At 42.1% G+C, this 16,669-nt stretch overlaps 1 protein-coding gene across 1 annotated transcript in view; it reads left to right on the plus strand.

The window, feature by feature from the left end:
- Window positions 1-16,669, plus strand: part of HMCN2 (hemicentin 2) — a 345,628-nt gene that overhangs the window by 285,406 nt on the left and 43,553 nt on the right. Inside the window, 8 exon segments of the mRNA XM_040325278.1 lie at window positions 965-1,108; window positions 1,366-1,525; window positions 2,950-3,074; window positions 6,915-7,098; window positions 8,646-8,743; window positions 9,996-10,271; window positions 12,322-12,512; window positions 14,665-14,746. Coding sequence (XP_040181212.1) covers window positions 965-1,108; window positions 1,366-1,525; window positions 2,950-3,074; window positions 6,915-7,098; window positions 8,646-8,743; window positions 9,996-10,271; window positions 12,322-12,512; window positions 14,665-14,746 — 1,260 coding nt within the window.

A 16,669-nucleotide genomic window follows, 5' to 3' on the forward strand; every position in this document is an offset into this window, starting at 1 on the left:
GGCCTTCGCAGTACAGATACGCCGTTTACGTTAGGCTTTTTCCGGCGTAAAGTTACCCCTGCTATATGAGGCGCAGCCAATGTTAAGTATGGACGTCGGGCCAGCGTTGAATTTTCCGTCGATTACGTCGTTTGCGTAAGTCGTTCGCGAATAGGGCTGTGCGTCATTTACGTTCACGTCGAAAGCATTGGCTTTTTGTGGGTTAATTTGGAGCATGCGCACTGGGATACTTTCACGGACGACGAATGCGCCATTCGTAAAAAGCGTCATTTACGTGGGGTCACAAGAAATTAACATAAAACACGCCCACATGTTCCATATTTGAATTAGGCGGGCTTACGCCGGCCTATTTACGCTACGCCGCCGCAACTTTGCTTTGTGAATACTGCACTTGCCTGTCAAAGTTGTGGAGGCGTAGCGTAAATAGGATACGTTAGGCCCGCTCACAAATACGCGCTTCTACGTGAATCTGGGCCTGAGTATGTAATGTGCAAATAAGGATGCTTCCATATACGCACAGAATATAATTAGAGGCGATACCTTGAAACAAGACTTTTAAAATACCAAAACAGATTGATAAGGTTATTTATGTCAAGCTAGTCGCTTTAAATTTTTGTATTTAAAAGTGTGTATGAAATGACAGTTGACTCTGTCATGGATGAAATGGGCCCTGCTTAGTCTAGACTGGCCCATTATCTTTTACCTGGAGAATTATCTGACCAAGACACCTGGTTATATTTGATTACTGAGTTGATCCCTTTATTACTGTACATACGGCATCATCTGATTCAGGCAAATTTGACAAGACTTTGAAATAATTATTATGTCTATGGACAGTGTTCATTTTTCTGGAGAAATTCTTTAATATGTAAGGACTAAACAAGCTTTAAAACTTTGGTATATGACCAAAATGTTGTATATTTGTATGTATGTTTTGTACATAAAACTCTCTATTTTTTTCCAGAGCATGTTGGAGACAGAGGAGTGATCATCAGGGGTAGTCGACTGCAGATTGGCAGAGCACAGCCCTCACATGCGGGTCACTATAGCTGTATAGTGCACAACCATTTATCTCAAGCTCACAAAGACTTCCTGCTGCTGATACAAGGTATGAGCCTACATAACACGAAGGGGGTGGTTTATGAAGCAGTGGCATGGGCATGCCACTGCTTTAAAAAAAATAAAAATAATAATCTTCCAGTGCAATTAACTTGGTTTCACCTGTTATGAAACCTGAATTCGAAAATAATTATTAAACCATCTTCGCCTTTGTAATGACCTGAATTGTCAACATGTACGTATCTTAATAAAGGGATTGATTGATATTAGTGTGGTAGAAACGTTTTTTGTTTTTTTTTTACACAGTGGCTCCAAGAATCGTTGGATCAGAAATTCCAAGTGAGCGAAGCATCCAGGTGAAACAGGAGGTGACACTAGAATGTAAAGCAGAGGGAACACCCGCACCCCAAGTTTTGTGGCTGAAGGATGGAAGACCCCTGGATCTTGTCTCAGCTCCAAACATGCGGTAAAGTCGAACAGGAGAAAGGCTGACCATAATTTACCATAAACTAGTGCCATAGGTGTGCGCACAATGTGTGCCAGGTGTGCCTGGGCACACCCTAATCACCCTGTGCTGCGCAGATATCCCTCTGCTGTTTGGCTGCAGAGAAAGGGACTGTGGAATCTCTGTCCTTAGTCCCTTTCTCTGTCTGAAAAGACATCAGGGGTTACATAGTTAGCCTGGTTTAAAAAAGACAGAAGTCCATGTAGTTCAACCAATAAAAGAGAAAAAATAATTCTGTTTAGAGCCCTGATATTTCACCAAAGCCCCCCCCCCCCCCCATTAATCCTAATAAATTGTAAAAAAAAATGATGGAAAAATTAAAAATAAAATAGAAGATAATAAAAAAATTTAATGGTAAGTGTAATACAAAAATAATAATAATAAAAATAAACTACTGACACCAATCTCTGTCCTGCTGACATCGTCCACTGCTGTAGTAACACTGTCCATTGCCATACTGCTATATATAATGTGTGTGTGTATATATATATATATGTGTGTGTGTGTGTGTGTATATATATATATATATATATATATATATATATATATATATATATATTACAGTACATATATATAAACATTACAGTAAATATATATAAACTTGTGTGTTTGAGCTTTGGGGTGCACACCCTAATGCAATCGGCTGCGCACACCTATGACTAGTGCTGTCCTGAGGTTTCAGTTCTCAATGGGTCAATTCACCCAAAGCTAGTCCAGTTGGACAACAGAGAATTATAACATTTCTTATGGACTCTGTTGGTGTGAACTCTGCACTGAGCTCCCAATTCTGCACACCTGCTGTGCCCATTATGAGGGGTTCCTTTTCTCCATACTGGATTTCTTATTTTATATTATGAAGTATTTAACAGGAGCTGGAGGTAGACGGGAACACCCAAAACTCAAAGGTGCACAAAAATAGAGTTGAAAACTATGGCAGGAAGCATCTAAATCATATACACTAGAGCCTCTCTCAGAGCCGGTTCACACTGGGGCGACTCGTCAGGCGACTCAGCCGCCTGACAAGTCGCGTCCCATTGTATTCAATAGAACCGTTCTAAAAGGAGTGACGCAAGTCACTCCGACTTAGAAAAAGGTTCTTGTACGACTTCGGGGGCAACTATACAGAAGTAATTTTGCAAGTCACCAATGAAAGCCGTCTTCGGGACGCCTTGCCGAGTCGCCCCCGAAGTCGTGCCGCCTCAGTGTGAACCGGGTCTCAGAGTCAGCTCACCTATTTATTTATTTTTGTTAATCAGCCCTAAAGGCAATTGCAAATTCACAAATATATACTTCCATGTCAGCCTAAGCTAGATCAGGTGCAGACAAGTATATGCAGATGTATGTGTTGTACTTAGTTTATCACGTTCCATGTTTTGCCTCGGCAGTCTGTCCCAAGATGGAAGCTCTGTACATCTTACATCCGTGCAACCCTCTGACTCTGGCCGCTACACATGCCTGGCTCGTAATGTTGCTGGCGAAGACACAAAGGTTTATGTACTAAACATTCTTGGTAAGTACCGCGATACCCTGGGATTTATCACCCACATTTACTTAGTTGTCATTAATTTAAAAATACACATAGCCGCAAAGCAGATCTAAAGTCAAACTATAGTTATAGTCATTCCCCTTCCCCAAACTGTTTCTTGTCATAAGCTAGCTCTAAGGCCTGATTCACATCTATGCATTTTTTTTGTGCGTTTTCAGTTTTGCAGAAACACACTACAGTCTATTTAACATGGTTTCCTATGGATGTAGTTCACTGCTGTGCATTTTATGGAAAGGGACAGGGATTTTTCTCTGGTTCCATAGACTTCAATGGATCAAAAGCGTGTATTGAAAAATGCACCTGCAATATGAAAACTGCAACCTGCATAGGTGTGAATCAGTCCTAAAGCTGGCCATACACTAGTAGGAAATTCTCATCAGAAACTTCTTAAAACGTTCTTTCTTGCCATTATTAAGTCAGATCATTTTGTCCAAATCCGTTATTGAATGTAATCCCAGACATATTAAACAGGTTTCATTACAGTCTGTATGATATTTTATACAATTTTCCTGGACGAAACCTACATTTACATTTAGAATTGTGTTTGTCGAAAAAACATTTTCATCCTGTTCCTTCTAACTTTTTTGTTCCCACGGTTAAAAAGAACAATGATTTAATCCCACTAACCATTAGACAGTTGAACAAAAGTTCCAAAAATTTAAATTTTTGTACAAAATTCTACTATTGTATGACTATCTTAAGACTGGCAGGAGTTGCTGAAATACTTTCAGGTCGCTTCAATCTTCTGTTAACTGGTAGACTGCTAATTCTGGATCTGAAACATGGCCAGGGGTGGGGCCTGTGTGCAGGCAGAGGCACTGATTGGTTGTTAAGTGTGTCTGTCACTGTACAAAGGTAAAATCCTTGGCTTTTGGTAAGGTCTCCTTGGCTGCCTTTGATGAGTTTTCCTGGGCTACCTTTGTTGCGATCCATACTTTACGAGCCCCTAACCTAGACACAGAATGCTGAATAATATTTGCATGCCTTTTCTAGGTCAGTGGCTCAAAATAGTAAAGAAGGAAATACCCGTTTTACAGAAGTCTGGCTAAGCTCAGTGAAAGTCTTGATTGACATATGGTCTGATTAGTTGTGTCCCAATGAAAGTTCTTGAGTGACAGTAAAATTTGTGGTGAATTTACAATAATTATGAGGGCATTTGTTCTTTTTTTTTTTTTTTTTTTAAGACAATTTTTCAGTTCCTTTACCTTATCCCGATTTCTCCCTCCCCCCCTCTCCCTTCCCACCCTCCCCCTTTCTCACCACAGACAATCCGGAGTATCTCCTGATGCCTTCAACTCTGTTTTTATTATCTTTAGGTCTCAGCCCTAAGTTTTTCTGCATAACTCCAGGATCTCTTGAAACCCCTCCAATTGTCCCACTTCTTATCTTGGACTATACTATTTCCTGCCACTTCTTCCCTCAGTTCTTCCATTCTGTAAGTCTCTTCCACAGAGTCTATCCACTCCCAGGTATGGGGACAGTCTATCTCCTGCCATCTTCTCGGTATTATCCTTTTGGCGGCATTTAATAGGTGTGGGACTAAGGTTTTCTTATATTTTTTCCTCACCCCCATGGAACAATATCACTCAAGGATCCCACTTAATTTTTTCTTTTGTGATCTCTTCTATACATCCCAGTATTTTTTTCCAGAACTCCTCAACCTTAGGGCATTTCCACCAGAGATGAGCCATTGTACCCGGGGATCCACATCCCCTCCAGCACTCTCCCGTTTGTCCTTCGTTAAATTTAGATAATTTGTCCGGGGTCATGTACCATCCGGTCAAGCATTTGTAGCTCATCTCAGCTGTACGGCTATCTATTGCCGAGGAATGGGCCAGTGTCAGTATTTTTTCGATTGTGGCCCTATCTCGCTTTGATCCAAGTTCCCTCTCCCATTTTTTGATGAAAGGAGGAACCATCCGCTCGTCCACCTTTAGCAAAATCTTATATAATTTTGAGATAGTTCCCTTGACCTTTTCCGATGTACATATTTTTTCCAGTTCGGATAGCTGCTCCCCTGATCTCAGTGGGTGCGGTAATCTTTGTATAAAGTGGGCCAGCTGATGGTATCTCCATTCATCTATTTCCAAAAAACAATCTTTTTTTCCTTTTAATTCTTGTAGTGTTGCAATGTGCCCATCTTTTATTACATCCCTTAATTGGGTAGTGTCTTTTTTTATCCAATTTCCTCCAATCTGTGCTTTACCCGGTGCAAAATAATCATTGTTTTTCAGGGCATTTGTTCTAATGGGCCAAATGATCGAGTTAAGAAGTGAGACATCCATTTGTTCCATGGTTTATGGACCTTTGTTGTGCAAGGGCTGTGTATATAAGTACATTTTTTGAAAGGGATACTAAAGCTAGCTTCATAGAACCAGGTGTCTTAAGTAGGAGGAAAATACTGTAACTTATCAATTTTTTGGTTGAGTTTGAGGGCAACAAATAGTTTCTCACAAGAAGAGGTAAATACACTCAATAAGCACATTTTAGGGTAAGAACCACTGGGGGACCCATCAAATTGAGAGTCAGTTTTAACATCCCCTTTTCATTATCTACCCAAATGAAGGTGCTCGCCTTTTGGCTAAGATCAAGTGTAGTATCTGTTCTTATCAGTTGCCAGTAGGGGGGCGCTATGCTAACCGTCCCTAGTACACGGCGAGGTGGAAAGGGATGGCGGTGGCAGATGCAGACCCTGCTGGCGTGGAGGTGAAGGCCTTCTGATTTGGACGGAGAAACATGCGGGTCGAAGCTGAAGGGCCAGGGACCCCTGGCCTTCTGGCCTTGAATTTGTGGTGCCTGCCCCAGTCAGTTTTCGGGAGAGAACACTAGCTCCTCCTTCCCACCGGTTGGGTCGGTTATTATTTCCCGAATGTGATTAGGAGGGAGGGATGGGAGTAGCCTGTTGCTGTGGGCTCTCCCCCAATCTCTCAGAGCTCCTACCTTCCCTGGCTGGGATGGGTGCTGCTGCTGGTCCGGCTGGGTCAGGGTACCGTTGAAAAGCCTATGGACATTGGCCCCTGGAGTGGCAGTCCAGGGGTGCCGTATTTGCACAAGTGTTTGAGAGGGCACTTCAAGTATGGCACCTTGGTCATATCTCCACTACACACTTTTCACACCTGCCTCTAGGGCCGGGCCTTTTGGCTGGGACCAGAGGAATTTTTGTTTCTGACCGGGTCATCGAATTGCACGATGTTCACTTTCCCACTCACTCTCCATCTTCCTTCTCCCCCCCATCTTTCTTTTTATTTATCCCCGTGTGCGTCACTTTATGTCTTTTTTTGATTGGTATTCACGTTAGTCACTATGTGTGATTAGTAGGGTGCCGGTCCTCGGGCCAATCCTGAACGTCTTGAGAGTAGGTGGACATGGCCTTCTGGCTTAGTTCGCCTGCTCTCATGGGGTCTCCTTTTGGGGGAGCCCCACCTAGTACTGGGAGGGTTCTGTTTCGGCAGACCCTCCAAGGAATGGGGTCTGTGTCGGCTTTGGCTGCTCGGACCACTTGAGTACCTCAGTCCCCGTCTGGAGCCTAACGCCCCAGGGGATCAGGGTCAGGTCCTTTGTAATGGAGGACCGATTGACGCAGCACCCATTGCACGTTTTTTGTGTTTCACTCTTTATGTGTGTGCACATTTTTTTGGCACCGGGTGGAGTTTTTTAGGTGTGTGTTTTGCACGCCATAGGCTTTTTAATAGGGAAACAAAAAAAAAAAAAGAAGGTGCTGAAAACTCATGGCTATAATCCCATTATTCTCTGTGTGCTATGATACTGTAAACCCTGTGTTTCTGAATTGTCTTTCCTTTGCAGCTCCCCCAGTGTTTGAATCAGGCTCCAATGTTTCTGAAACACTCAGCAGTGTCCCGGGATCACAGGTTACCTTGGAGTGCCAAGCCAGTGGCTCCTTGCCAATGCAGTTGATGTGGCTGAAGGATGGGAGCCAGCTTTCCTCATCCCGATTCCTCAGGATCTCCTCTGGAGGGCGGATACTACGGTGAGGAACCAGTCTTATGATTTTGTAGTAATATTTTTAACTATTTTATGAGGCAGTAGATGGCAACATTTGTATTTTTTTCTTCAATGAAGAAATTAAATGGCCACATGAATTTTATGTATGTTGCTCACTGTTGCATGTATAAAAAGGTAGGGATTGCATGTATTAAAAGGAGGCACCTAAAGATGTCTGAAGCTCCTAAGAAGCCTTGAAACCAGGATACTTTAGTCAACAAGCTCCAGCATCACTAGGTGGTGTCGTGGGCTGGCCCACTCCTTTTTGCATCTTCTGCTTTCCTATTCCTATTTCTATCCATTATCGTAATAAGGAGTTCCCCTGCATGGGATTTGTGTTTTAAAAATGTTGTTTTTTATGCATAGTTTGTAATTGTACATGTGTTGTGGTAGCCATATTTCCTCACTGTATGACTATTCTGCTTCCCACTTAGTAGTGTTGCACAATGTTGTGCCCTGTTGATCAGGTGTCAAGTCCTGGGGAAAAAAGTGTAGGAACTCCCACCCAAGATCCACTCCCCCCACCAAAAAAAAAAAAATTATACACTCATATGCATAATTACTAAACCGCAAGTTCTTTCTAAATCCTGCGATAACTCACGGCAGACCTCCGCAATGTCTCCTGGGAACAATGACAAAAGCTCCCAGGAGACATTGCGGCAATCGAGGAAGTGACGGAAAACCCGCACACTACCTGATGAATCCATATACAGGAACGCGGCCAGTAACATAAAGGATTACTAAGGTTCGCTTGCCCCCTGACAGTGACTCGAGCTGGGCATCGCCGCTTAGTGAAGGATTGGCTCAGGCGGCTCGGCTGCTCTCAGCTGCTCTAGTCCTGCAAAGGGGAACTGAGTTCCTGCTGTGAAAAAAAGTGCAAGAACTCCGTTCCACACGTTCCGCAGGACTTGAGCGATCGTTGCTCGTCGATCCCCTTTTATATCAGTTTTACCAGAATAGTGTCTGTCTGAAAACAGACACTCTGTATTTTCTCTATTGACCCTGAAACATCCACAGTGCTTTTGGGTTGTCAGAGACCAGATAATATTTTCCTAATCTTTGGGTCACATGTGTTTTTGTAAACATAGCACAATTAATCAGAAAGGATTAACAATTTGTGGTAATTTTTATAAAAAAAGATCATATAGATGGCTATTATTAGTAAATATATCTTTTTTTTTTTTAAAGGTCAATATTGTATAGTGTTTCTTTTTCAAATGACTGTTGTTCTTTATCAATTTTTTTACATTTGAAATGGGATCAGCATGGTGTAAATGGATCACAGAATCTAATCTTTGGTCGTTTGCTAATACGTATGCATGACCCAAATTACAAGTCATGCTCTGTCAGCTTTTAGGTAGGAGCACAGTTATGTAAATTGGTGACATTGCAAAAGGCCCCACCTAGTTAAATCTGGAGAACAGTTAGTAGTTTTTTGAAGAAGCATTTTGGAAAACAATAGTTTGATTAACATTTTTTATGTTAAACACTGTCATCCGCAATATAATGTGGTGTTACTGTATTTCTATGCAGGATATCCCAAGTACAAGTCTCAGATGCCGGCATTTACACCTGTGTTGCATCAAGTCCTGCTGGAAGTGCAGAGAAAAGCTTTACCCTGCTGGTTGAGAGTATGTATCCTACCACATTTTTATTGATGATATGATTATATGAATGTAGCTCTAGGTATTTCAAGGAGTCTTGCCCCCCGCCAAACCAAGTTGGGGATTGGTCAAGGCTCCTTAAGATACCCCAGGCAGCTCCACCTCTCCTCTCCTCCTTTCTCTCTCTAGTAGACATGTGCATTCGTTTTCGTCCGAATGCATTTCGTCCGAATTTCAGGTATTTTCGTTATCGTTTTAACAAACGATAACGATAGCACAGAAAAACTAAAACCGAAAGATCCGACATAAACAAAATGCTTTATTTTCATTTTCGTTTGCGGTCGAATGTGGCCTAACCTTAACTCTATTAGTCCAATATTATTCTACATAAAGAGAAAAGATTCAACATAGAGAGAACAGATTCAACATTATAGAGACATGAAGAAGAGTCGACATAGAGAGAAAGATTCAACATAGAGAGACATGAAGAGTCCAAATTTTTTTTTTTTTTTTTTTTAAGATTCTATTGAATCTTCTTTTTTTTTTTTCTTCTTCTTCTTCTTCTTCTTTTTCTTCTTAGAACATTCTACAGACACATAAGCCTTCAATGACAGATTCAAACTTAATTTGGATTTTCGGACGAATGCATTTTTTTAACGAAAAACAAAATAAATAAAAACAAATTTCGGGGGGTAACTAAATAAGTTTATTTTTCGGATGAAAACAAAATTACGAAACAAAATATTTCAGTGTGAACATGTCTACTTTCTAGCACCTTCTAGAAAGAAGAGGGAGGTGACAGTAATGCTACCTATGAGTCACCCATCCCTGCCCAGGGCCACTCCCAGTCCATAATGAAAACAAACAGGCCTAGCCACCAGCTAGGCCTGCCTAAATTTTCCTGCTCTCCAGAAAAATCCTCACTCTAGAACCTACCTAACTAGAGGGTGCTACATATACATCTTTCTAATACCATTTGTGTTTCTGCGACATAAATGTTGCCACTCATGTATGACTTGTATGTCTCCTACATGCTTGCCCTCAGGAGATGAAAGGTCAGTAAAATACTAAATCTCTTTGAAGACATGAGTGTGGTGCATTTTTTGACTAAAAGACCCTATAAAAGAAGAAATCTATAACTTAAATGTGACTGATACAGAAACTAGTTTCTATTGCTGGTCAAATGCAAATAAGACAGAAGGTGTCCTTGAACTCTTGCTATGCTGAACTGTTAGTTTAGGATATCTGATTTAAATATATATTGATCTATCTATACCAGCCTTGCCAGTGGAGAATTCTGAGAGCACAGAGGAAGTGACTGCTGTCAAAGGTTCCTCCGTGACATTCACCTGTGAAGCTCACGGGTCTCCGCTGCCTTCGCTGTCCTGGGAGAAAGATGGCGAACCTCTCAACTTACAGAGTAACCTTCTGTCCAATGGTCTGGGGACCCGGCTATACCTGGAGTCAGTTCATGCTGGGGATTCTGGTCTTTACTCCTGCATCGCTCACAATGCTGCCAGGAGAGTCAGCAAACACTTCCGCCTGATTGTTCTAGGTATGTGGGCCAAGAATGACTTGTATCTATAGTTTTTATGAATGACACTCCCTGCCTTACACATGTTTTGCTGTTTTGGATGATTGCCATGTAGGAACAAAAGACTTGGTGGTCTATAGAAGCACAGAGACACATGCATATATAGATCCTCGATGTGGACCAAAACGTTTCCCTTACTAGCCAGAGTAACAGGTTCACGTTACCGGAGAACCTTATAAGCATGATGGACTTATCTAACCAGGTTTCTGTGGCTCTTCAGGCTTCTGACCACCCCAAAATACCTGGTACTTCAGGGTGTTAAAGAAAACTTGCCACTCCTTCTTCCTCCCTAAAATTTCTATTTTTTCATATACATATAAATAAATATATAAATATATATGATTTTTTTTTTACTTTTTATCTTGATTATAGGTCTATGTTTGTACCAGTTGCACTCATTGTACATAGATCTGTGCAAGGTTCAGATAGCTAATATGGGAAACATACACATTTCAATAAAGTTACATTGAAATAGACAGATAAGGTTTATGCCTAAACTAATTTAGGAGACACAGAAGGGGAGATTCAAGATTTCAAGATTGGAGCAGAAGAGATGTGCATCACAATCAATCAGCTTCTATTTTTATTTTCAAAAATTAACTGAACAAGCTAAAGATAGAACCGGGTTGGTTGACATACACAGCTGCTCCAGAATCTGGGTGCTCCATTGCTGATAAATTCTCCTTATTGTCTCTCCTGGCATTCATCTATTGCAGCATCTGGTGAGTGTGCTACTATTTACATTTTTATCGTACACAGTATCCTGCTTACCTGATTGGCCCTGAACCTGAGCCAAAAAAAGCATGCAGTAAGCAGCACCACCCTCTCTCCAAGCCAATGCAGGCTTGCAGACACATATTGGAGCGTGATATGGAGGTTGGCCACTCAGAGGGTGCAGTCTCACATGAAAGTCGTTTTAGAAGCTTGCTGGATCTTGCTTTGAAGGATGTTTATAAAAAAAAAAAAATAGGATAAAACTGAACTCCAACTAGATATAAAACATTTTAATTCATCAATGGACTTAAAAATAAAACAATTAATGTACAGTATGTATAACAGCACATGTACTTCTATCTCTGTTGACATTAGCCTTGTGTAATGACGGACAGCACACAGCAGAGTGATCACTTCATCAGTGCATTGCTGCCTTTTCACAATGCAATTACAGGCTGGGGTGCCTCCTAGACTAGGGTGACCAGACATCCCCGGTTTCAGGGGACAGTCCCCGGATTGAGGACACTGTCCCTGGACCAGGTCTGTCCCTGGTTTTGTCCCCGGATTGGATTTGACAGGAGCTGGGGCAATTTCAAAGACAGTCAGTGCAGAATAAAAAAAAAATCTGAATTACAGGGGGGTGGGGTGTATTTTTTCCATTATCTGTCGTCCCCTTTCTGATGATCATGTGCTGGTCGGGAGTGGAGGAAATATTTCTTCAGTTTCGGGTGCATGCCCATTCAGCTCTGCTCACATGTTCTTCTGCCTTGGCTCAAGTCCCGGCCAGCCGCCTGCCTTCCCTGGAGTGATCTTCCTCCGCTCCCCACCCAGTATTAGCAGGGGCCTGGAGAGTTGACAGGCTGTGAGGCGGGCGGCGACGGGCAGAGAGTCGCTGATTGTGGCCATTACTAATAAAAATAAATATGTCCCCGGATTTCATTTAAAAAATCTGGTCACCTTATCCTAGACCAGGCAGTATTTCTCAACTGCAGTGTAGTCTGTAGAAAGATCCAGAACCTGACTGTTAGGAGTGTCTCAATTATAAGACTGACTGAAGAGTGTTACAAATCTTTTGGCACATAAATAGTACCAAAATAGATCTATATATTTCAGTTGTGTATATATATATATATAACTGTTTGCCTGGAACTCATCTTTGAGGTTGGTTAGTCTTTAGGTTCTAGCATAGTTGTAATTACTCCTGAGAGCATAATGCTCATCAATTGCCATTGGTTGCTGATGTTTTCACACTCCTCTTTGGTTTCATAATGGTTCTTGTTTATGTTGTATGATCTAGAACCACCAAGAATCGAAGGACCTGCCATCTCCACTGAGGTCTCAGTTGCTGTGGATGAGTTGCTGGAATTGGTATGCAATGCAGCAGGTATACCTCCCCCTCAGGTCACATGGGAGAAGGATGGACAGCCTTTATCAAGTCCGGATGTAGTTACAAGGAACGGCACAGTCCTCAGGATAGAGAGGGTGAAGGTATGATTGCTGGTATCTCAAAAGCTCTATCTCTTCGACTTGTCATTGCTATATTTTGGCAGTTGACCTGCAAGTAGTAAATGTATGTAGCCACATATTTTCAGGTTTCGAGTAGGGAAGGGTTAAATCCCCCATCAGTTTATTTATTTGCTATGTGTTTCCAATTGGGGTGGATTGTCTTCACTTCTTGTCCTGAGCATGTAACAGGAAAATCTCTTCAAATCAAGGGGAATATCCCTCTTATGCCTCGTACACACAACCGGTTTTCCCGGCAGGAAAACTGCCATGAGAGCTTTTGGCCGGGAATCCCGGACATGTGTATGCTCTATCGCAGTTTTCCCGGCAGGAAAACTGCGGGGAAAAAAAGAACATGTTTTTTTTACCTGCACCTCCTGTTTCAGTGACAGCTGTAAAATGTTGGACTTCCTATAATTTTCTGTTTCCCAAACAATGGTAACCAGGATCAATAAAGAGGGTGAATAACTCAATAGGAGACACAGCGAGCAATAAAAACTTGACAGGGTTTCTAACGTTTTGTAACAGTCATTCCTACCTAACTCCAGAAAAAAAAGGATTATAGCACTTAAAGTGGATGTAAACCCCAATTTTTTTTATTTTTTATATCACAATGTACAATATAAGATTTCCTATCATCTGTGCCCAGTCTTACCACATAGAGTTAATCCAGCTCTGAGCAATCCTCTTTTATTGTTCAGTGAAATAAAACGGATTTACAGAGAAAAACCTTAGTCCGTTCCGCCCCCTTGCTGTGAGTGACAGATTATTTACATATCTCATGCACTAGCCTGGAGACAGGCATTATTTTTTAATTCCCACCCCCACCCTTTTCTAAAGTCATGTGGTTACGTTTCTGGATTTTGACTGTGTGACGGATCTCGAATACCCCAGGTGGGCACATCCGCTAGACCTGTGTCTCCTGTCCTCCAAACGCACCCGCAGCCTGCTGATTCGCCATAACCAGCCCTTTACTCCTCAATCACGAGACAATCCACACAGGTTAAACATGCAGAGCATAAACTGTTTATTAAATACAAGACATACACTTTTACACACAGTTAGGGAAACTCCCCTTAGCTTTGTCTTAGAGGGGAGGGGGTAGGGGACAACCAATGGGAACGGAACACATGTACATTGAGACTACAGATAAACATAATGAGATTATGGTAAGCAGGCAACCTCTCAATACACATCCCCTGCGGAGAGATATCTCCAGTCCAGACCATTGTCTATGCTATGTGCCATTTACCAACACAATTAGACGCAGCAACAAGAGGGGTGGGGGAGAAGGGATGTAGCATTACATTCCATTATCTCAATGCCAGCTTGTCCTCGGGTCTCCAGTCTCTTCTGGGCCATAATCTGAGCGCATCGAGGCCTGCTGGTAATGACTGCGCTCTCAATAAGCATTTTAAATAAATAAATAAATAATCTGTGGGTAGGAGGCCCGCCCACAGTCCCTTCTAAAACACACAGTGACAGTGGGTTCTGTCACAGACTGGATGTTAGTGATCATAGCAGAATTTAGTGTAAGAAATACACAGGAGAAAATGCATGTTGACAAGGGGAGTGTAGAGGAGGGCGGGGAGTCTACTGGCATTACGACTCCACCCACAGAGCTCCTGACAACAGATCCACCCACATAATCTGCAATTTTTCAGTTCTTATAACAGACAGAGGGGAGACATTTGACAGGTAAGGATACATACAGGAGGCATCTATATCCTTATAGATCAGCACTATGGCTGTAGTTTAGAAAGGATGAGAGTGGGTTTACATCCACTTTAACATTGCAATAATAGCTGCCATTTACATGGTTACATAGTTAGTCAGATTGAAAAAATTAAGCTGCTGTCAGAATACAATGTTCCACCTTATTTGTGTAGATGGAAGAATCTGTTGGCTGAACAAAAAAAATATCTACAGCAAACTTTGCTTTGGAAGACCACAAAGAACAATAATGATATGTTGAGTACAGTAACCATTGGGCTTCAATGATAATGAGAGATAATGTACATTGTAATTTGTTGCTAGGGGTCACTGCTTGTTTCTCTTTCTCTTTAAAAGAAAAGAATTTTCATTTGTATTGCATTCTGTTTGCTGAGATTTTGTACTGTATTCATCTTTGTCACAGGCTGAAGATGGTGGAATCTATGTGTGTGTCGCTAGCAGCCCAGCGGGCAGAGATTCCAGGGCCACCTGGGTGCGAATGAAAGGTACGGAGTGGAATAAAATAGCGGAGGGCATTATTAAAGGTGGACAATTGTCATTTCCTTAAAGGGACACTACATCTCAAAAAAAGTGAAAACATTTCTACGTGCACATAAGAAAAAAGAAAGATGGTTGAACTTTAAAGGAAACATTTTATTGTTTTTATATTTTAACATTAAAAACATATATATTTAAAACAAGAAGGAAAAACATATTCAATGGCTTTAGTGATCCATGAATACATCATTGCCCTATCACAGTGATGGCGAACCTTTTTGAGCCCGAGTGCCCAAACCGCGACGCAAAACCAACTTATTACTTTTAAAGTGCCAACACAGAATTTAACCTTCCAGCGGCTCTGTACAGAGGATGGGACTGATCATCCCTCTCTGAATGAGCCCTAAGAGACCAATAACGTAAGATTCTGCCAGATTTGCTCAGAATGCAGGGTTCAGGAACACCAATAATGAGGCACAATGTTTCCCAAAGACACTAATAATGAGGCCAAATAACATCAATGATGGGGCACAAGGTTTCCAAATGAGGCACAATGACACCAAGGAGGGGATTAAAATGTTTCCCAATGACACCAATAATGAGGCCAAATAACAGCAATGATGGGGCACAAGGTTTCCAAATGAGGCACAATGACACCAATGAGGGGATTAAAATGTTTCCCAATGACACCAATAATGAGGCCAAATAACAGCAATGATGGGGCACAAGGTTTCCAAATGAGGCACAATGACACCAATGAGGGGATTAAAATGTTTCCCAATGACACCAATAATGAGGCCAAATAACAGCAATGATGGGGCACAAGGTTTCCAAATGAGGCACAATGACACCAATGAGGGGGGTAAAATGTTTCCCAATGACACCTATAATTTGGCACAATAACAGCAATGATGGGGCGCAATGTTTCCCAATGACACCTATAATTAGGCCCAATAACAGCAATAATGGGGTGCAATGTTTCCCAATGACACCTATGATTAGGCGCCCCATCATTGCTGTTATTGGGCCTAATTATAGGTGTCATTGGGAAACATTGCTGTCCATGTGCCTCATTAAATATAGGCGTCATTGGGAAACATATTGCCCCCCTCCTTAGTGTTCATGTGCCTCATTATAGGTGTCATTGGGAAACATTGCACCCAGGGGTCAAGTCCTGGGGGAAAAAGTGTGGGAACTCCCACCCAAGATCCACTCCCCCACCAAAAAAAAAGATACGCTCATATGCATAATTACTAAAACCGCATGTTTTGTTTTGTTTTTCGATCCACTGTACCTTGTATAGTAATCCTTTATGTTACTGGCCGCTTCCTGTATATGGACTCATCGGGTAGTGTGGGGATTGATTCCGTCACTTCCTCAAAGCCACAATGTCTCCTGGGAGCTTTTGTCATTGTTTAAGCAAGTTCTTTCTAAATCCCGCGGCCCCAGACCTCCGCAATGTCTTCTGGGAACAATGACAAAAGCTCCCAGGAGACATTGCGGCATCGAGGAAAGTGACGGAATACCCGCCACACTACCCGATGAATCCATATACAGAAGCGGGCAGTAACATAAAGGATTACAAAGGTTCGCCTGCCACTGACAGTGACTCGAGCTGGGCATCGCCGCTTAGTGAAGGATTGGCTCGGGTGGCTCGGCTGCTCTCGGCTGCTCTAGTCCTGCAAAGGGAACTGCATTCCTGCTGTGAAAAAAGTGCAGGGACTCCGTTCCCACGCGTTCCCGCAGGACTTGAGCCCTGATTGCACCCCATCATTGTTGTTATTGGTCCTAATAATTAGGCCCAATAACAGCAATGATAGGGCGCAATGTTTAGTCATGTCAGGAGGGCAATATGTTTCCCAATGACGCCTATATTTAATGAGGCACATGAACAGCAATGTTAGTGTGAGGTCTTCATAAATAAAAAAACA

This window comes from Rana temporaria, chromosome 9 (assembly GCF_905171775.1).
Source record: "Rana temporaria chromosome 9, aRanTem1.1, whole genome shotgun sequence".
NCBI classification, from domain to species: Eukaryota; Metazoa; Chordata; class Amphibia; order Anura; family Ranidae; genus Rana; species Rana temporaria.